General features: G+C 48.9%; 1 protein-coding gene across 1 annotated transcript in view; it reads left to right on the top strand.

Moving 5' to 3' along the window:
- SEPTIN9 (septin 9) overlaps positions 1 to 21156 on the top strand; it is a 260392-nt gene that overhangs the window by 33633 nt on the left and 205603 nt on the right. Inside the window, exon 2 of the mRNA XM_073312122.2 lies at positions 4493 to 4549. Coding sequence (XP_073168223.1) covers positions 4493 to 4549 — 57 coding nt within the window. The remainder of the gene's footprint in view (positions 1 to 4492; positions 4550 to 21156) is intronic.

Here is a 21156-nt window from a genome sequence, read left to right as displayed (position 1 = left end):
TGCGAATGTTTTACATTTTGTTTTTACCTTGTTACCAGGGCTAAGAGAAATAAAATCTATTTCCTGTGTCCAATCTTGTCCAAGCTTGGAAGTTCCTTGCTTTGCATCTGTTTGCCAGCAGAGTGAATATGGCCTTTGACCCCAAAAGGATGGATTTAACTAGCTCTGCATGACTGCATATCTGCAGGTCACCCAAAGGGGGGCAGTTTCTCCTATAGATGCAGTTTTCAAATGCTTGTAGCTTCTGTGGAAGCTAAATCATTCTCTCCCCCTGCCCAAACACAGCAACGGCTCAAGGAGGAGCCCCTCTTTGCTAGGTTTCAGCCACTCTTGCCATAGCCTAGCTAAAGAAGTGCTGTTAAAATTCTTGTTTAACAAAGAAAATATTTTCACCTTTGCCACACACAATCTCCAAAATATCCAGTCCAACTTCCTGAAAAAAAAATCCCCTTTTGGGCCAAGACCAAGTGAAGAAAATCTCAGGGGAATGTTTCTGAAAGTGGTGGAGGTGGTGGCAAAAACAACCCCAAACACAAGAGATTGCAATGCTGTTTGTGTTACATTAGCACCTAGAGGTCCCAGGAGAGGTTGGGGATTCCACTGTGCTAGGCACCGTGAAAACACCTGGTAAGAAGCAAAACTAGCCCCTGAGAGCTTACAAGCAAAATGTAACCCTTCTTCCAGGCAGAGGCAGCAGCAACCAGGGCTGGGTTCAATATCTAGGGGTTCTTTTCCATCAGTACAACACAGAACCGGCTCAAGCCCCCACCCAGTAACCTGGGAAAATGACACACCACCCCAGGAGCCTCTGCGGGGCAATACTTCCGCACTCGCAAGCACGGAGTCTGAGTGTAGAAAAGAAACTTTTAATAAAAGGAGGGAAGTAACTGGGCGTTAATTTGGGAAAACACCAGAAACAGGGTTCATAAACATACACCATGAGCAAAAGACCCACGCCCAAGTAAGTTGGGCAGTGTCCTTTTCCCCTCAGGTTCTTAAGTCCAGCAACCCAAAAGTCCCTGTAATGTGCCCATCCTTCTCTGCACCCCACGCACAGTTGCTGTCCTTGGTCAGTGCAGACCAGAGTTCAGAGGTGCATCTTCAGAGTTCGCCTCCCACCCTGGGTGGAGGTAAGGAAGCACCTTACTTGTTCCGTTGCTCAGGCACTTGCCTGCCACTCGCTGCGCCTCTCTGCCAGCCGCCCTGCTGGCCGCTCGCTCTGCCTCTCCGACTCTGCCAGCCACTCATTCGCCAGCTGACTGTCAGTCACTTTCTTCTGCCATCTGTCTCTCTGCCATGACCTCTGCACATCAGTCTCTTAGTGATTTTCAGCTCTTTGCAGGCTGGGCAGAGTCACTGCCCCATCTCAAGTGATTTCAGCTCTCAGTGATAGAGCATTTAAAATAACAAAAGAGGCTCCAAATGAAGCCTATTTAGCTCTTTCTTTGAACAATGGGGAGGAACAGGTTAACAAGGTCTTTCAACTGAGGGTGACCCCCTCATTTGGGAAAGATTAAGTACAGTCTTGCTTCCCTGTATTCCTACAGTAATTACAACATTGGTAACCATATTTCACTACCCTGGCATTCAGTACTAAGGTGATTTGTAACCCAACACCAGCCAAAGTTGATCACTTTGACACCGCTCTATCTGCTGAGCAGGAGCAACTATATTTACATAAACACACCCAAAGTCTCTCCCCCTCCCAGCTAGCTGTCAGGGGACCATTCATTCAGATCCTGCTTACGTCAATAGACAAGGAAACAGAGAGGTGCCCAAGGTCACACCGAAGGTCAGTCGCAGAAATGGGAATAGAACCCAGGTCTGTTGAGTTCCACGCCAAAGTCCTGTCCACTAGACTCCTGCCTTGTGCTGTCTGATAATGGAAGTTGTTTACAAACTGATCTGCTGGAAGTTTTATCAGACCCCCACTGATACAGATACAGCTGTTGAAGGGACAGGCTTTCTTCCATCTGCATTCGCACATGCACAATAGAGCAGTGTTCGCCACTAGGAGGGAAACATCAGTCTCAATTTTTTCCTTTTGAAATCTGGACTTTTTACTGTCCCCCTTTCACAGGGTGATTCTTGCCCCGAGGGCTCTCCCTCTTCCTCCTCCGGGGATGAGGAGCAGGGTGCGTCATCGTGGAACTGGCCCAGGGGTTTAGCCACGTGGCTTTGCAGTCACCGAGACTTTCTTATATTACGAAAGGAAAGTGGAGACACACACCCGCACGGCTCTGAGCATGAGGCGTTTTTTCCAAGTGAAGTTGCCAGCCAGAAACCCCTGTCCCAGGGCAGTTAGCATGCGGTTTGCTGCCTTCCCACCTCCCTCTTTTTTTTTTTTTTTTTTTAAATAAGGCACAAGCTGTTCCAGCTGAGAGGCTGGAGCAACAATACTTAACCCACTGTTTCGGGGCTCTGGGACCTAGGCACACCCTGGTTTTCTGACTGGTTGCTGCAGGGTGGGAGGAAAACACACTTACTAGTGAGCTATCTCTTATAAATGAACTCTGCATTGAACAAAAAGTGGAGAGTTCCAAACCTGCTTGTGTCCTGTAGGTTGCAAGTACAGTGGGGACCTTAGTGGAAATTCCTGTTCAAAATGCCCTAGTGGCCAACTAGGGTTTGGAAAGAGTAGTGCATCTACTTGGCTATTTGTTGCTGGGACTACTGGATCTTAGAGACATTGGTCCTCCAGTCTTCTTCTTAGCGTATGTGCAACATGCCTCAGGTGGCACATGACCAGGATTCGTCACCGAATTTGGACCACTGACTGGATCATTAGCTCCCCGGCTTGGGCCAGTTACTGTTGGGGAGTGCGAAGTGAACGTTGATCCATGCCCCCCAGTCTCCAGTAGAAACCAAGAGAGACTGAAGGATTCTGTTTGGAATCTCTTGGAATTTCCATGGGAGCCAGATCAGCTGATCCACTGAATCCATGATGTAATTGCCACTGCTTGTAGCATCAAGGCACTGCGGAGTCAGTTAGAGTGGGGCAGCCTTAAATCTGTGATTCCTGGATATGGCCAATTCATTTGTTTGTTTTAAATCAGACCTGGTTAATAAGGAAAATTTAACACCCACAGCACAAGTGGAAGATGTGTGGTTGTGGCTATCCTCACATGGGCAATTTGTGGCACAAGGAGGGTAAGTGACTTGTCAAGGAGTAGGTAGCAGAACTGGAGACCAAACCCAGGAATCCCTCCTTGCAGTCCATTGCTCTAACCAGTAGACAGCACTGCCTTGCTGACAGTGCCCAACACCCAGATATATGGAGGATTAGTACTCTCTTTCTGGATCTGGGTATGTGGAATGGAATAAAGGAGAGATTTGGTCACCTTCTAAAGAAAAATATGTTCCAGGATGGGGTAAACTTCCTCTGTAACTATCTCCCTGCCACTGTCTGGGTAGCAGCTGGGTGGTTCACATAAACTGATATGGAAAAACTAACTCATTAAAAAAGGCCTTTCAAACCAAGCCAAATTCAGGTGTGTCTCTTCTGGTTGACCATCAGTCCAGAACACAGGGATGTGTCTAATATTTCAGCCAGTTTAGCCACACTAATACAGATGCTATGTGATAAATTAGCTCTATCTGGTCCTTTTGCATTGACTTTGCTGGTGGAGGGATCCTCTCTGACAGGCACGGAACTAGCAGTGGGTACCATTCACTAGGGTCCCGACGGAGTGTCTCCATGGACGTGGCAGGAGCATGCTGTGGTCAGGCAGTGTGTTCTGCAGTGCTGCGCACAGACCACTGCAGCCTCCTGGACTGATCTAACCTGCACCGTAGGCCAAGCTGGCTCTGGGCAGTTCCAGGATATGGGAGGCACATTTCACCCCTTCTAAGTCCCTGTACCATGCATGCACACACCGTATGCATGCACCAGCCTAGACATTGATTTGGGTCTAATATTGTTGTGTTTGCTTGTCTTAGGAAAACTCACTTCTCTGCAAGATCCAGGGGAATGTCTGTGTTTTCCTGTTGGAGAAAACATTGCCAGGCATGAATATCTGTAGTAAAAAAAAGTCCTAGGTTGAAAGGGGTTTGTGTGTCTGTCCTACTCAATTACTTCAGGACTTTCTTCTCCAATTTCATGACCTTTAAACATGCTTGCAGTTTCTGACACTGCAGAATACTAATAACAACCACTATTAGCCAGTGTATACTGCAGGGGCAGCTGAAGGTTACTAGTGAGGTATTTCTCCATTCAAAATACCCATTCTTGAGATTTCATAGATAATGTTTCTGTACAAAGCAGACACCAGCAGAAGAAGGGTGGCTTGGCAGATCAGGTTTCAGAGTAGCACCCATGTTAGTCTGTATCCGCAAAAAGAACAGGTGGAATTAAATAAATGTGTTAATCTCTAAGGTGCCACAAGTACTCCTGCTTTTTTGGCAGATCAGGAATCACAGCATGCACACCGAACCACATGCCAGGTTCATATTAGTTAGCCTTGCACCTTATCACTGATTTTTCTTGCTCTAGGAATCACCAGGACCTCCAGTGGGAGACTTCGGCGACTCGGTGACCTGACAAGTCCAAGTAAGTGGCATTAATACACCTGTTTCCCTGAGTCGTTCTCCTCCAATAGAAAGGCTGCCTCTCCCATGCTTGCCTCCTGGGGCTATCAGAGAGAACCTCTCCCACCTTCCATCAAATAACAAGCACTGCTAGAAGGGAAAGCTAGCTGCTAACAAACACAGAGAGAGGCTTCCGTACCCTACATATTCTGCACTATAGAATTAGAGGTGAATTACCTGTTGTATGATGGATCCGCACATCAAGTCAAGGGTCCGACACCAGTGAGCAGAAAGTGAGAGTGCCCTGAGGTTGAATTACAGTTCTGGTAATTAATGGCTTTCTCTCACTTTCCTAAGCCATTATCTTTTATTGCACATGGATATTTACGAATAATGTGTGCTTGTCCTTAAAATGACATTCTTAATTGCAGCTTGACATGATTTAAGCGGTTTCCCCCATTCAGGAGGAAGTCAGTGGGAGGGTTTCTCTCTTTAAACAGGTGTCTCCCAGACTCATTACTGCACAGCTCTCTTGTCTCCCTTCGGAGGCTTTCGGCATTTGAGCCACACTTGCTCTGCAGCCCTGTCTGTATCGTATGTGGTGAGCTTTGGAGTCCTGCTGAGATTAACTGTGTGAATTCAGCCCAGACTGGTGAGGGAATTATGGGGCAATAGGGAAAATGCTTGAGGGCAGCACCAACTTTAGGCATAGGAGAGACAGGCAGTTATAGAGTCAGAGATTTTTGAGGCCAAAAAGAACCATTAGATCTAGTCTGACCTGGGACTGCCTGGAGCCAGCTTGAACCCTGCTGTAGCTTACACCCGGCCTGAGGGCTGCCTAGGTTGCAGTGGTCCCTGGAGGGCTGAGCTTAGCTAGGAGGCCACATCTGAAATAGCACCATGTTAGCACAGGAGTCCCAAATGTCCCTCTTAGCGAGGTCTCAGCAGGAGATCAGTGGAATCTGGCTGGAAGAGCAGAAGGGAATCGCCTAGTATGGGGGATGTTGCAGAAGTCCCCAATATGAAGATGCTCACTGCAGCCAGTGCAAAGGATTCTGGGGCAGGGCTGGGCCTATTTGATCCTGGCAGAGGTGGGGGGGCCGAAGCCCACTAGAACGAAAGGCCCAGCTGGGTCCCAAAGCCTGGAAAACTGATTACAGGGGGACCAAAAAGAAAACTGGATGGAGAGTGAAGGTCAGAGGTATAAAGGAAGGGTTCTGGCTGGGACAGGGTTGGAAGGGACAGAGGTGCTGTGTTTAGGCCAACAATTCACCTAGGGCCAATCTTGCTTAAGGGATCCTAGTGACTAAAGTGATGGTTGAAATCCAAATGTACCCTGCCTACAGGTCCTCCCAAGACACTGGCCCTTTGACAAGTACCCCCAGCTTCTCCTATTCCAGTGGCTGGCGGGGCTGTAACTCGTGGAACAGGGTGACCAGCTGTCCCGATTTTACAGGGACAGTCCCGATACTCGGGGCTTCTTCTTATATAGGCGCCTATTACCCCCCACCCCCATTCCAATTTTTCACATTTGCTGTCTGGTCATGCTATCATGGAACCTTTGTGCAGTTGCTTCCATACCCAGAAGCCCCGGCTCCAAAAGATGGCACTTCCTCCTGTAGTGACGTGGCTGAAGTTTGTCTCATGAGAACTCCCATTGGTGTCTATAGGAGTTCCATGCACGGGGAACTCACAGGATTATGGGTAACACTTTTATTCCCTGTTCCCATCCAGGATTTTATGCTTGCAGATAACTGCTCCTGCAAATGCTGTTGGTGCCTTATTAAAGACTGGCTGGAAACTTGTCCCTAAAGCTCCCTTTTCTATCGATTGCAATAGCTTTTTTACAGCTAGAAGGAAAGGAGATTCAAAACTGTGCCACTGTTTGTCAAATGCTGTCCCTTTTCCAGCAAGATCCCTGCTGGCAGCTCCTCACTTACTACTGTTTAATGCCCAGGTGTGCCAGCCAAGTTCAGGGCTTCATGGTTAAAGGCACTGTACAAACCCAGGGTAACAGACTTTGTCTGCTCCATGGGACTAGACAAGACAGATGATGGGAGGGATGAGAAACAGGCTCAGAGAGGGGCAGTGCCTTGCCCAAGTTCACTCAGTGGCAGAGGCAGGTTTGGAATCGAGATCTGCTCAAAGCCAGTCTGCTGCCCCATGAGCTGGACCGCACCGCCACTGCAATGGCATTTCCCTAGGAAAACAAGCCCCATGTCAAATGAAGTGGCCTTTTGTTTGCAAGCTGGGAAATGACTTCTTGCTCCAACCACTGCTGTGCTGGGGAGTGTGGGCACAGCTTCTCCTGAACATCCCCCCCCCCCCCCCCAGTCGCAGCGGGAGTATGAGGAGTGGGGCTGGAGAACAAGGGTCAAGTTTCAGTTTTAGCTCAGTGTGGCACCAGGGGGCTCAGAAACCCAGCCAGGCCCAAGCTGCTTGCGCATAAAACTCTAGAGCCCCAGCACTTCACACTGTCCACTCAGCATCTGTGACAGGTATCTTAGTTCTACAGCTCCGCCTGCCTGCTGCACTGCTTGCTGCTAATGCAAGTAGAGCAATGGATGAAGCTGTCCAGATGGCTACCGGGAGATGGCAGTGGGAACCCAGATCCAGTCTGTTTCTTGAACGTTGCTTTACATCAGGGTCATAGTGCAATGTACCTGCAGGAGGCTGTGGGGTCTCCACCGATGAAGAATCCGGCTTTGTACCTGGCTCCTCTGCACAGAGTCACAACAAGCAGTAGCCATCTTGGGTCAGTCACTTGGGGGGAAAGGGAGAATACTTGTGGGTTTCATTCCCTTAGTGTGAACGGAATCCTTCACACCCACACGCCCCACGTGAGTGTGAGCTCTGATCTCCTGCAGCGGGGTGGCTTCCTCTTGCACTGTCACTACACAATTTAAAAGAGCTGCAGAGAGGTGAGCTGGAGCCAGCTGGCCAAGGTGAGTGGAGTTGGATGGTCACCTTTCCCTAATGGCTACACTGAAATTCCTCCATTTAAAACACCCATGTGGTCTTCCAGATGGCGGGCCTGTGAAAGGATCGCTGGGGACATGAGTGCTGGGGTCTGGTGCTCTTGACTGGGCTGTGTAATCCAGGGAGTGTTTTGCCAATCGATCTGGCATGGAACTTGCTTCTAGGCCTTTCCCTAGCAGCTGCGTTCCCAGTTTGGAAGCTCTTTCTGGAGGAGATGCTGAGGAATAGAGAGAGAGAGCTGGCAGCTGCTAGCCTCCATAAATCCATTTCCACAAGTATTCGCTGGCGACATTTATAGTCACAGGGCTGCTCTTCGAGCTTGAATGCTCATTTTCAAAGAGACTCTGGCTTAGTTGGTTTTTTAAGCAGTACCAGGTGCTTGCAGCCAGAGCTCATAGTGCTGTGACTCTCCTTGGGAACCTTCTCTCTGCCTGGCAATTGGACTGAACAGCCAGTCTGTGGACACCCATTTCCAGCTCTAACAGACCATTGCTTATACTTTGTCACTTGAAAAACAGATTTTTTTTTCCTTTGTGAAATAATCAAGAGAAATATGAAGCCAGTGGGGTCAGCCTGGAATGTTTGTTTGGTTTGGCAACTCCTTTATTAGTCTCTCGGCATCTGAACATGGGTTTTCCCGCACCAGGACTGGTCCTCCACCAGAGGCTGAGATGAAATCATGGTCCCAAAGCTCCTTTTATAGCCCTTCAATTCCCTTCCCTTTCGATTGCCACAGCTGTTCTCTTCCCTCTCTGCTGGGATGGGGGTAGCTATGGCATGCGCTGTTTTAGGAACTAGCAATGAGATGGTAGCACTTAGGACAGCACAATCATTGCCACTGTGCCTTTGCACAGGGGTTGGGCACAAAAGTGTGAGGAGGCTCCCTGTACTTTCTTCATCCCCTTGCATGCACCCCTGCAGGGCTGGGCACAATTAGGCTGTGTATGTAGAGAAATCACCTATTGCAAGAAGCCACAAGACAAATCTTTGTTCTGTTTCCTCTGGGGAACACCATAGGGCAGTAGAAACAACTTATGCAAATACCATTTTTAAGGGACAGACCTGCTAAAAAAACCCCTATTTTTCCGTGCACCAAAAGTTAAAATACAATAGAAAAAAATGGACCTGATGGGGGTGTATGCCTAGCGAAAATACATTTTCAAACCTCTCGTGCTGCCGGGTCTTGGTGAAGGAACGTCATTTGGGTGCAATGGAATTATTAGTGTAACAAGCTTGTCAGAATTTTATTTTCTCACTCAGTTTGTTTGTAACACTCTTTGGCTTGACCATGGACAATGTGCTATAAAAGCAGGACTGGGATATTTGGCGTCCATCCGTGTAGACTCTATATTTATAGTCTGTCTCCTCACCTGGATGTTAATCACAGATGATTTATATAAAGTGACAGTTTTAAAATAAGCCCCGACTCCTTTGAAAGAGCACAGCACATGCTGAACTTGACGAGAAAATGACTGAAATGGGATGGGTTCCTGTGGGGACGTATGGGAGCATGGGGATGTGAGGAGTTTCCCACTGACTGCCAATGCAACTCCGATATTCCCATCCTCCTTGCCCCCTGGGGAATTTTTCATAGGCTGACATGGTACTTCCTGAAAACATTCCCTCCCCCTTACTACACATGCTGTCCCTCTGGGGTCTGTTCCAAAGCCCCCTGAAGTCAATGAGAGTCTTTCCATTGGCTGAGGTGGGCTTTGACTCAAGCCCTTAGAGAATCCACAAATCCTGGTTATCAGTTCACTGTAACTCTCTTTAGATCTCGATCTATCCCACTTGCTGGGCCCCACTGCTGGAATCTCCATTAAAGGTCTCTAGTTTCTTTTGTCCTTGCTGGCCTTAGTTCAGCTCTCTGGGTGCGACAGGTATCTAGCTCCCAGAAGAGAGGTTTTCAGCACAACATTACAAACTACCTTGCTTCCGCGGCGAGGCCTACAAGAAATAACCCAGCCTGTGATGATGTGGCAGAGGGGCAGCTGGGAGGAAGTGGATATAACTTTATGCAATGCAAAGCACAGGGAAAACAGTAGGTGTGTGGAACACTTCTATCTATCTGATAGACTTCTTCTCTCCCCTGTCTCTGCCTGATGCTTGTCTCCTTAGTGTGTAAGGTATTCTGGGCAGGGATCCACTGCCTGCACAGCTCTGAGCACACTGGGGCTCTGGTCTGATCGGGGCCTCTGACCACTACCACAATAGAATAAATATTGGCACCCCTACTTTGGTGCCTCCGTATGGTGGGGCCCAGGACTGACTGGGTCATGGAGATGGAACTAACCTTTTAGCCAGGCAGCAGTCCTGGAAAGTGCCTTTGGCTCCCACTGAAACTGCGAAGACCAATCTCGCACCTACTGATGTTAAGGACATTTTGCTATTGTCTTCAGAAGGGCAAGATCTGGCCTGCTATGAGTGGAGCACTGAGCACCTTGCAGAACTGGGCCCCCGGAAGCAGATCCCTGTGCGGCAGAGTTGCCACGCTAGAGGTAATGCCGGCTTTGCCATGACCCACCCCACACTCCTTCTCTGAAGGAAGAAAGGGCTTCGGTCTTCAGGGCTGAATTAACCAACAAGAAGCTTCTAACAGAACTAGCTTCAGTGCTTTCCCTTGGTGGGATCTTATCTCTGGAGCCTGCTGGCCTCTGTGTTATCATCCCTATGCTCTGTCTGTGCTGCCCTATATCCCAAGGGGCTGTGAGAGGTTCCCTCAGAATTCTGGGAGGCTCCAGCTGCCTCTGGGGCTTTGCCCATTGCAAACGTTCTTCTCTTTTCGTTACCACTTTTGGTGTGATGGTAACTTTCATATTTATTCTGCCTCCCCAGGAGATATATGGATGGCTGCTGGCGTCTCTTACCCGCCCTACTCCTCTTTCTCTCCGGAATGCTGCAGAATTTATCTAATTTTAAATTATTATTTTAGGAATGCTTATCACTTTTCAATCAACAGATCCCCTGGAGAACTCCCACACTCTCCTTTGATACCTTGCTACACCTCTCCTTGGACAGTCTTACGTTCACAGTCTCTCTCCCTTTTTACTTGCTTTCTTGGCCATTTGTACCGCTTCCCAGCCCTCGTTCCCTGGATGTGTTGTCTGAGATCTCAGATCTTCTTGTGGCAGGTTCTTGCTGCTCTTCCCAGTGCACAGAGGGAGGCGAAAGTTATCCTAGCAATGATTTCCTGGAGCAGTGACTTAGCTACAGAAAATGTGCTGGAAGTTTAAGTAGATGCATAAGTGCTTCGCTGGATCAGGGCCTTGGTTCAAATTTGGTCCTTGGCAGATACTGGGTCAAGTGACCATTCAAAGGCCACAGCTGAGTGTTCAGGTTATGGTTGTCCCCAAAGGGTAGACTGAAGGATGGCTTCAGAAAGAATATGCAGCTGCTGATGCTGTGGTATTGTACCATGATGTCATAATGTTTGCCTCTTCCTGCACTGAGGATGACTCTACGGGTGATGATGTTGCATTCTCATAAGGTTGTGGTATCTTGATGCAAAGACATGATCATAATAGCACCCTGTCATAATCCAACATCACAAGGCTGCAAAGCCCTGAAGATCCCTCTTAAAAACTCTGATTCTCCTGCAAATTTGGGGATGGGAAGTGACACCAGTCTGGATGATAGGTGATGCACTAAACCATCACCTTAGGAAAACTGGCTTCAAATTCTTGGCCACCAATGAAATAGTCCGTAGTCAAGTCTTAGTATCTAGTGCACTTTAGTTCATTTCATATGCAAACACAAAGATGCCGTCTTGACTTCTGGTGTGGTATGTCCTCATCCAGCTATATCCAAAGACAGAAAGGGGACTAGGTAGAAGTTCTAGGGTAACTGGAGTGCAGAGACGCTAAATTGAAAGACACAGAATTAGTCTGGTTTCTTCAGACTCTACTTATATAATCTCCTGTTTTTCTGGTGTGAGCCCTTCTTAATTTTAATAAACTTTTTCATGTTGAGAATCTTAACAAGCAGTTCAGTGCTTTGATTTATACTGTAGTAAATATTTACAGCTCCATATAACTGCAGCTCCAATTCCCCTCATTTCAGGGCCAAATTTCCTCTCTCTGCTCGCTTGCCCTGCACCTTGGAGCACTTATAACTGGGACGATTGTGGTGTTTCCCCTTGTGGTGTAACTGCTGCTCAGTCAGGGATGGCGTGGGGCTCTTCGCCATCCCAAGGTGCCTTTCCACAGCCATTGCATTCTGCGGGCCAGATTTTCAAGAGTTCTGGCCATAAGCAATGGGGGCTGCTGGGGGCTGAGCCCTTGCAGATCTGACCCAGAGCCGTCTTGGAAATCTGGTCCTGTGACCCCTTTCTCAGCTTCTCTCCTCCCTGTGCCAGTGCCCTTTTGCCATTGCCAGTCATCTACAAGTAGGCTAGCATCTCCAGTTCCAGGACACCCCCTAGACACAAGGGAGACCCAGTGACTAGGGTGCTACCGGGGGACTTAGGAGAGACCTGGGTTCAATTCCTGGCTCTGCCACACACTTCCTGTGTGACCTTGAGCAAGTGACTTGTCTCAGTTCCCCATCTGTACCCTGGGGATAACAGCACTGCCCTGCCTCACAGGGGGGTCATGAGGGTAAATACATAGACACGTTTGTTTGAGGCACTCAGAGACCTTGGTCAGGGGGCCATATGCAGACCCTGGCTACAGGTACCATTGCAGCCTGTGTATGGGGATTGACTAAGGTCTGTCTGATCACTGACGCTACAGAGCTGGACCTAGCGAAGCCTATTCAGAGGTGGAACAGGGACAAATGAGGGATTGTTATTAGCCCTCTTCCCCACACCCACCTAGGTGGCCCTCCTGTATGGTCACTTGCTCCGATTCCCCACCCCTCAAATTCCAGATTCAGCGTCACTTGGGAATTTACAACCTCTTTTGCCTGCCCAGCCCAGGAAGGATGATTAACAAGTTTCAATGCTCGGTAACCACGGTCAGCAGCACTGCACAGCAAGAAGTGGCTGCTCCTCAAGAGTTGGAGGGGCCCCTGCTGAGAGTCCCTTGGACATACAAATGTCTGGGTTTGGCAATGTCACCCAACAATTAAACAAGGGAATACAGTCCATAAGGCTGAGCAATGTGGGAGGTTTGGGGTCTGTATTAAACACGCAATTGGAAACAGGCGACTCCTCTTTAGGATGAGTGGAGGCTGGGCGGGAGGAGAGAGAAGAGCAGAAGCCCTAAATCAGAACTTCCATGGCAAACTCTAGCTCCCAACCTAACATGCCAACTCGGCATGTCTTTGGTAGCCTTGGCTATCATTTCTGCAGCATGGAAATGTGTTTCCTGAGGCGGCAGGGCTTCCCCCACTGAACCTTCTTCAGATTCAGCCCTGAGGAATACTAGTGAGTGAAAATATTTGCTGATACATGCCAGCCAGGCGAGAGTGTATATTACCTGGCAGGTCCGTGAATAGCCCCAAAGCACCTGAGTGGAGAGAATCTGCATCTTGGGATGACAGCTGCTCTCTGTACTTTGGTATCCTTCCGGGCTACTCTCTGGCTTTTGTCCAGAGGAAAGAACATCTCTGGGGGGCGCTGGTGCAGCATGCAGATTGGGGTGCAGGTAAAGCAGTATACTTTTGGGGCGCAGGCAAGCCCTAATGAGGAGATGGACTTTAAATCTGATGCAGGGAAATTATTCCTTTACTAGATCTGTTTCTGGATCAGGTGATTTGTTTGTCAGAACTCCCACCCGGGTAAGAGAGGAAGAGGTGCCTCATGTTTCCCATGTTTTGTTCTCTATCTTGCTGCATGGCTAATTCATTTTCAGCCAGCCAGACCAATAGAGAGGCGTTGCACCAGAGCCAGCTGCAATCCAGGGGAGGCACCATGAGTCTATCCACAAGAGGCAGAGCGCTAGCAACATCCCTAGTTTTGCATCATCAGCACTTGGCTGAAGCCCGACTGCAGTTTATCTTGAGGCTGCCTGGAAGCGCAATGCATAATTTAGAGACGCACAAAGCTCAGGCCCAGCTATCTGGGTTGCATTACAAAGGGCACTCACTGACAGCATGAAAACCTTCATCCGAAAGGTTTGTCTTTTATTCTCAAAATGATCCTACCGGACACAAGGCGAGAAGCACCATGCCCCAGTCCTGTTACTCTTGGAGTCACTTGTGCCCTTCGTTCTCCTCTTACCCTGAGGGGGTCAAGGGACAAAGGGACCGAAAGAGCGATCAGAGGTGAGGGAGTGTGGGATGGAATCTTATGAGTACGGGCCTCCAGAGAACTTAATTCAAGGACCTCATGAGACTGATGCTGGTGACAAAATGAAAGGTTGATGTTCTCTATCAAAGTCTGAGCAGACACTGTAAAATCCCCTTCACCACAAAGTGTGGCATTGACACAGCTGTGAGAGGGACCCAGGAGTGGAGGCACAGGAGATGTTAAGGCAGGTCAGGACTGAATGTTGTCGCGGGGGTTCACCGCTCCTATCCCCAGTTAGTGCTATAAAGCCACTGCCCTAGGCAGCGAAATCCATCCCTAAGCTCAGAGACATTTTTAAAAATATTCAAGTTCCAGGGGAATCCTTAGTGAATGAAATTGTAGAACAATTCAATCCTTTTCCCCACCATTAAGATTTTTCATGTTTCCTAAGAATCAAAGGTCAGAGGAGGAGAGATTTTTCATCAGCCTTCGCTGAAGTAGGTGCCAGTTGACAGTATTTCCCAGGCATGGCAACTCCTTACCAGAGGTACTGCTCTTATCTCACGTCTCTACATAGCAAGAGGACTGGAGTTATAGATGGAGTAGGGAGAAAATGTTTTATCTGCAAATTTAAAACTTTAACCGTGATTCCCTACCAGTAAAATGTCCATTTATCGGTATAGCTTATACCAGTTCCCCTAAACAAGACAATGATACCAGCAGGAGGACCTTGCCACTGTAACAGCAGCTACACTTGGGCTTTTGTGAAGGAAGCCAGGTCAGCACAACAAATATCCAGCGCTTGTCTGTAGAACGTGGTTCACCAGCTTCATCAAGGTGTCTCGTTGGGTGACATTCTTTCCAGTGCACCTGCTGTGCAGCCTCGCCATCCTCAGGCCTGGGCTGCACTGGGAGCTTTGCTGCCATAGCTAGAGCAGTTGGGGAAGGGATTTTTATTTCTTTATTTTAGTGTTTTGCTGACATGGCCGTCCTAGCAAAAGCCCAAGTGTAGCTGCTGTTATAGTGGCAAGATCCTTCTGCTGGTATCATTGTCTTGCTTAGGGGAACTGGTATAAGCTATACTGATAAAAGGACATTTTGCTGGTATAAACTGTCTACACTAGCAAGGTTTACCAGCAAACTCTTTGAGAGCAGATCAGGCCTCACTTCCCATTGCTTCAGGAAGTGTGACCGCTCCAACTGGAGGATGGGACATGGTGGAAGAGTAACAACGCCTGGCATTTCTGTTACACCTTCCACTCAGGGTCTCAAAATGCACTACGGGTATGGGAGCAAATTCCTTCTTGGTGTAACGCCTTTGAAGCCAATGGCATGACACTAAGCAATGAATACCCCCGTCCTAAATTCTGTGATACTGTGGTTTGAACCGTTATAGCTGAATGCTTCGAAGGGTAGTTTTCAGCAAGCCACTGCCACTCCAATGGAGAGTCATTCAGCTCAATAGAGCACCCTACGTTTCTGTATCCTTCAAGTCTCTTGGGTCTGCTAAAAAGAACTGGAAATCTCATGGCAGCATCACTGTGAGGGAACCCACAGGAAAGGATTCATTGTACAGATGGGGATGCTGAGGCCAACACGTTTTACAGGGTCTGTGAATCTGGGATGCCTTAATGTTGAAATGGAACCATGTATGGCCTGCTGGTCAGAGGGGCTGAGCGAATGGAGCTGTGGGTGTTTATACCTTCACTGTTTCCAGTCAGACAACCAAAAATGGAGGCAACCCAAAATGAGTGCACACTTTTGAAAGATGAGGCTTAAGCGAATTCCCCAAGGCCATGTAGAGAGTTCATGGCAGAGTGGGGACTAGTGTCCAGGGCTCCTGAAGCTCAGGGTCCTGCCTCCCTCATAGGACCATCGGCACTCTCTTTATGCCTAGAAGCAGTGAAAGGGTTAACATCAGAGATGAGTTGGAGTTAGGAGACAGGTGAGACAATGCAGTTAACAAAACCCGACCTATATATTTGTCCAGAGCGTCAGATGACCCCAACTTTTAACTTTGGTTGAGTCATTTTCGCAGGCCACTTCCAACATCAGGTGATCAAGGCTATAACTGTAATATTTCCAGTCTCACCAGAAGCAGGAATGATCCAAATGCCTCCTGAGAGACTTTGCTGCCAGGAGATTTTCAGTTCTTTTTAGCAGACCCAAGAGACCCGAAGGATGCAAAAACGTAGGGTGCTCTATCGAGCTGAATGACTCTCCACTGGAGTGGCAGTGGCTTGCTGAAAACTGCCCTTCTAAGCATTCGGCTATAATGGTTCAAAGCACAGTAGCTTAGATTTAGGGGTACTGCAGGGTTTGGGGCTGAGCCTGTGATACTAATGGAAGCGCATGCTTTGAGGCTTGGCCTCTGACCTTTACTTTGACACAGCAGCAAAGGAGTTAACAGCTGGTTGTTGAAGCCTGGTTGCCTTGAACATGTTCCTAGATGAGGTCATTTGAATTTCCTGGGGCAGTCTCTATTCCCTTTTGTTTTATGCACCAGGCGGGCTACCCCAGCTGCGTGCAGCCCTGTGCCAAAGAATGCCCACATGTGCATGCGTCACTCACTCCTCTTGGTACTAGTGCCAGGCTGGCATTTGAAATGTGTCCTCTTTGTGTTCCTGTTTGGGCGGAGGAGGATGCGGGGACAGAAAGCAAAGGCTGAAACTGCATCGATTGGATGCAGCTGTGCACCAAGTCACAGCACCACTCACTCACTTTTGGCCCCACTATGACGGACGAGCTGTGGGGCCAAACCTGTGTGGGTGGGTGCGGGGAGGCCAGTGCTGCTGCTCCTCGCTGCTGCCGTTGGGAGAGTCCAATGCTGCTGACTTTCCCCTCTGCTAATGGTACGCACCATGTGTAAAGTACATGTGGCTGCGGGCACCACCAACATATCTGATGGTTTGTGGCAGTGAGGGGGGTTCTGGTGTCCAGGATTGTGAGGTTTATAGTGATTTATGTGTGCATGGCTAAGAGTTTCAGAAGTGGCTAGTGATTTTGGGTGCCTCATGTTATACTCACAGCATTCACACAGCGAAGGTACGTAAAACCATAAAGGATTCCTGCCGGATGGTTGCAATGTAACACTACTTTATTTTTTTGAATTTAGGTAATACACAAAACCCCCAAAACAGAGAGAGAGAAAACAGGCTGCTCCCAAGGGCAGCAAGGCAAAATTCACACCACATTTCTTTGACCTGGCTCTTTCCAGACTAACTTTTGCTGCCAGTGCTCATGTGCTTGGTTACAAAACCCTGTAAGTAGGACCAGGAACAGCCCCCACACTTAAAGTGATAGCTTGCAATTCCAACACAGTCCTCAGTATACCACACCTCAGGTTTTGAGTGCCCAACCTGAGACCTCTTAAAGGGGTCTGACTTCTTGTGGAAGGCAAGTGCTCAGCACTTTCTTTACAGTATCTCTGGTTGGGACCACAATATCGTGAGTCATTTTGGTTTGTTAGGTATATGGGGTGGTCCAGGTGGGAGGGGTGGTATAAAATATTGAGGAAGATTTGAGGTTTATTGATTTATGGGGTATTCTGGGTTTGGTGTGATAGGGTCACAGAGTTTAAGACCAGGAGGGGCCACCAGACCATCTAGTTTGACCACTTCATAAGCCACCAACATCCCCCAGCACCTGCGCACTCAGCCTAACAACTGAAATGAGACCAAAATGTTACAGCCCATGGGAGACTAAACTGTTCTGTGCCACAGGCAGAGAACAGGAGGGAGTGAGCTGTACCACGGTCAGAGGCCCCAGCCATGATCAAGTGAGATGTACTCAGATAATCCTGGCAAGTGACCTGTACCTTCACGCTGAAGAGGAAGGCAAAGCCTGCCCTCCCCCAAGGTCACTGCCAATCTTGCGGGGGAAAATGCCTTCCCAGCCCCAACTATGGTGATCAGTTAGACCCAGAGCATGTGAGCAACAACCAGCCAGCACCTGAGAGAGAGAGAGCGAATACTCAGCACCACCTCAGAGCCTTGACCCACCCCATCCAATGTCCCATCTCCAGCTGTGACCATCCATCATCCTTCAGAGGAAGGAGATTTTAGAAACACCAACAGAATACATTGGAGGAGGGGAGTTGGGAATCCCTTCCTGACCTCTGCTGTGGCCAGCTGAAACCCTGAAGCATGAGCTTTTAGGAACGTATGATATTAACTGGAAGTGAGTTGCTGCCCCCTGCCCCCTGCCATCACAAGCATTCAATTCACCATCTGTGAAATGTGGATAGTGCTATTTCCTTTCACGCACCCTTTGACTGTCTTTGTTGTTTAGACTGTGCTCTCTTTGGGGCAGGGTCTCCATTACTATGTGTTGGTACAGCGCAACAGGGCCCTGATCTGGGCTGGGGCCTCGAGGCATTACTGAAATACTGTTGCCTTTGGACAGGCTGTCAATCAGGTTCTTTATAGTCTCAGCACCAGCCAGCCTCTGGAGTAAACTCCTTAAGCCGTAGCCCTTTCAAGTGAGCATGGCAAGCTGCTGCGGCAGGGACAGGCCGGGGGGATGGGAGCAGAGAAGGGGGGAAGTCACAATGGAATTTAGCTTTGTCTGGTTTACTTTGCTAGTCTCGTTCCATTGCAAAGGCAAAACAAAACAATCCCCCTTAAACTGAACACAGTGCACCCAGAGAGGGAGATGCACACATTCATTATCAACCCTCCCAGCACCAACATGTATCCAGTGAGGAACACAACAACCTTGATGGGGGGTGGCGGTGGTGGAAGGCACTTAGCCTGCCTGAAAGCACTGCAAACTGCTTCACACGCACAGGAGCTAAGCAGAGAGTGAGGCTGCAGGCGGCTTCTCCGGTGTCTGGGGGAGAAGAGGGGAAATATTTCCTGCCAGGGTGTTGACAGGTACTGCTGAGATTATTCCACTATTGATGTGTGTGTGTGTGTGTGTTTGCATGTGCGTGTGGGGAGGGGCATACAGCATGATCCCACCTCTTCTATATAGCTCAGGAATGCATTCAGCAGCATAGAGTGGGGATCAGGTGCGAGGAAGGAGCTGTCTGGCTTCAATGGCTAGTGTGCCATTGTCTAAGTGAGATCGGTGCTGTAGCTATGTTTAGTCAGGAATCCCCTGTGCTGCATGTTTGTCTTTCTCCCGTGACTGATTTCTTCCACTTCTTTTCACCTCCACAATGGCAGTTTGCAAACTTTTCTCAAGGGCTCGTTGTTGTGAGACCCGCTGATGGGCTCTCTGAGCTCTCTTTTCTCTCCTCGGCAGCCCTGTGTCTTCACGTCAGTCGGGGATAAGTGGCAGTTTCCAGGACTCTGGCTTGCTTGGAGAAATCTTGCTGGCTTCACACCACAGGCATGCTGCGAGCCTCCAAGGCAGGAACATCCGGCTACCATCTAGTGTTTATCGAAACCCCTAATTGTATCTTAGGCACAGAGCACCCATTTACCCACCTCTAAATTTGTTCTGTAAGCAGGGCTGCAGAAGAGATGGGAACATGGCCGCTTTCTTCGTGTCCTTATCGTTCTGGTTGGATGATTTTGCTGTTTACTCTGCCATGGAAGCAGGGGATCAGCTACTGTGGACAGTTGATGCTGGGCTGCGAGGCACTAAAGAGTATGGATGGCATTCTGGGAACCATGAAAATCATTCCTGTGGGTGCCGGGGTGGATCAGGTAGCAAAATACAACTCTGACTCATGGGTCTTGGATCAGCTCCTGCTGGTCTGAATTTTTCCAGTTGAATTTCTTGTGCCTAAAAGCAGGCCTGATGATCTGAGAACTGCCCAGTCCTTCAAGATTCTGCCACTCTTAGCAAGCCCTGTAGTGTTGCCAATCCAGCCAGGCTTTTGCAGCATAGTTCCTATTTTAACAGGTGGGTCTCTTCTGCTAGCAGGACCTGAAAGACCACTGATGAGACCCAGAGGCTCCCTTAGGCCAGTGCAATGGCATCCTGCTATGTTACCCCATGGCGAAGTTTCTTTGTGGTGTTGCCTGTCAACACGATGATGGTCCTTGGAATGATGCGGTGTCACGAAGCAGTGAAATCCATCCTGCCGGGACAAACTGCTGGAAGTGGCCGTGCTGGCTAAAAGATGAGAGGGGTGGCACCCAGGAGCACCCCTCAGGAGAGTACCCTATGCACTGTGTGGGAAGGGAAGTCCTTTCCCCAGAAAGCTGTTCTTGTACGAAGTGAGAAACCAAGATCTCACCAGGCTAGATCCTCAGCTGCTGTAAGTCAGGGTAGCTCTGTTGACCTCAATGGAGCTACTTGGATTCACACCAGCTGAGGATCTGACCCACAGTGGCATCTGACTGTGTTGCATTCAGAAAACACCTATCATAGGTGTCTGGCTACCCACACTGTTATTGTAGGGCAAAAGCTAAGCGGCAAGCCCCGCTCCCTAGGACAGTCGTAGGTTCCATCTGGGCACGGCTGATCTGCTGGGTTGCAGAGGGAGGGAGTACAGTTGCCAAGGAAGCCAAGGCCCTGGCTTATTAAGAAGGGCCTTTAATAATAGAGCTGGGTCCTTGAATTGTATTCAGAATGAACTGGGAGCCATGCAGTGTATGGAGCCCGGGTGCAATCAGTTGCTTTCCTTGCGTAAGAGGTAGGGTGATGCCCATTGCATAGGTTAGATTAGTAGCTCTCATGTGGCCTTCGTTCTCCATCTTAGGTCAGAGCCACTGCAGTGACCTGACCTGGACGTGATGAGAGCACAGATCACAGTAGCAAGATCCTCATCCAGCAGAGGACCAGGTACAATCAAATGTAGGACCGTGCCTTGTCCCATCAGCCACTTGGAGGTGGGAGGGGGGAAGTGACCCAGCCCTTTTGAGCAAGGTGCTGGGTTGGGTGGGTAGAGGAGATGGGGTGGTTCTGAGAAGACAGCCCCAGTTGGCTCTCAGGGCTGGGTGTGAGGCGGGGAAGCTGAGCAGAAATGAATTAGTAGAGTTCACACTGCTAAGGAATTGAAACCAGCTCCCACGAGGTCCTGAGTCTAGTTGTTCCGCCTCCCCTTTCATTCTGCGTTGCCAGCAGCTATTAATACATCCGCACGTTAATTCTGAAGTGTGAGCAGAAAGGCTGGAGAGGATATGCTGGGGATTTCCTGCCCTTCGAAGGGAATCAGGCAGAGACTCAGCCAGGGTGGAAGAGAGTTCTAGCCAGCAGCTCTTCTTAAAGAGACACACATGCTGGTAGCAGCGGGAAGTGAAATCGAGTCCGGTTTGTGTGCGCATTAAATAAATGTTCCATACGGGCCTGGGGGCATGAAGCAATGGGCTGCTAATATTGAACAAGAGGCTGCCACTAAAATGTCCCCCGAGTAGCCAACGATAAGCCTGTGATCAGAGGTGCCTGTGATCTCAGGGCTGGGTAGCTAAGAGCTGAGGAAATGTACACACTTGTTTTCCTATTTCAAACAAATATGCTTTCTCCTGAAAATAAAAAGGGAGGGAAGTAACAGCACTTGGCAAACAAAGGTTTATAAAGAGCCATGT

This window comes from Lepidochelys kempii, chromosome 14, assembly GCF_965140285.1.
Source record: "Lepidochelys kempii isolate rLepKem1 chromosome 14, rLepKem1.hap1, whole genome shotgun sequence".
In the NCBI taxonomy this organism is placed as follows: Eukaryota; Metazoa; Chordata; order Testudines; family Cheloniidae; genus Lepidochelys; species Lepidochelys kempii.
This window is presented reverse-complemented; position numbering and strand designations above follow the sequence as displayed.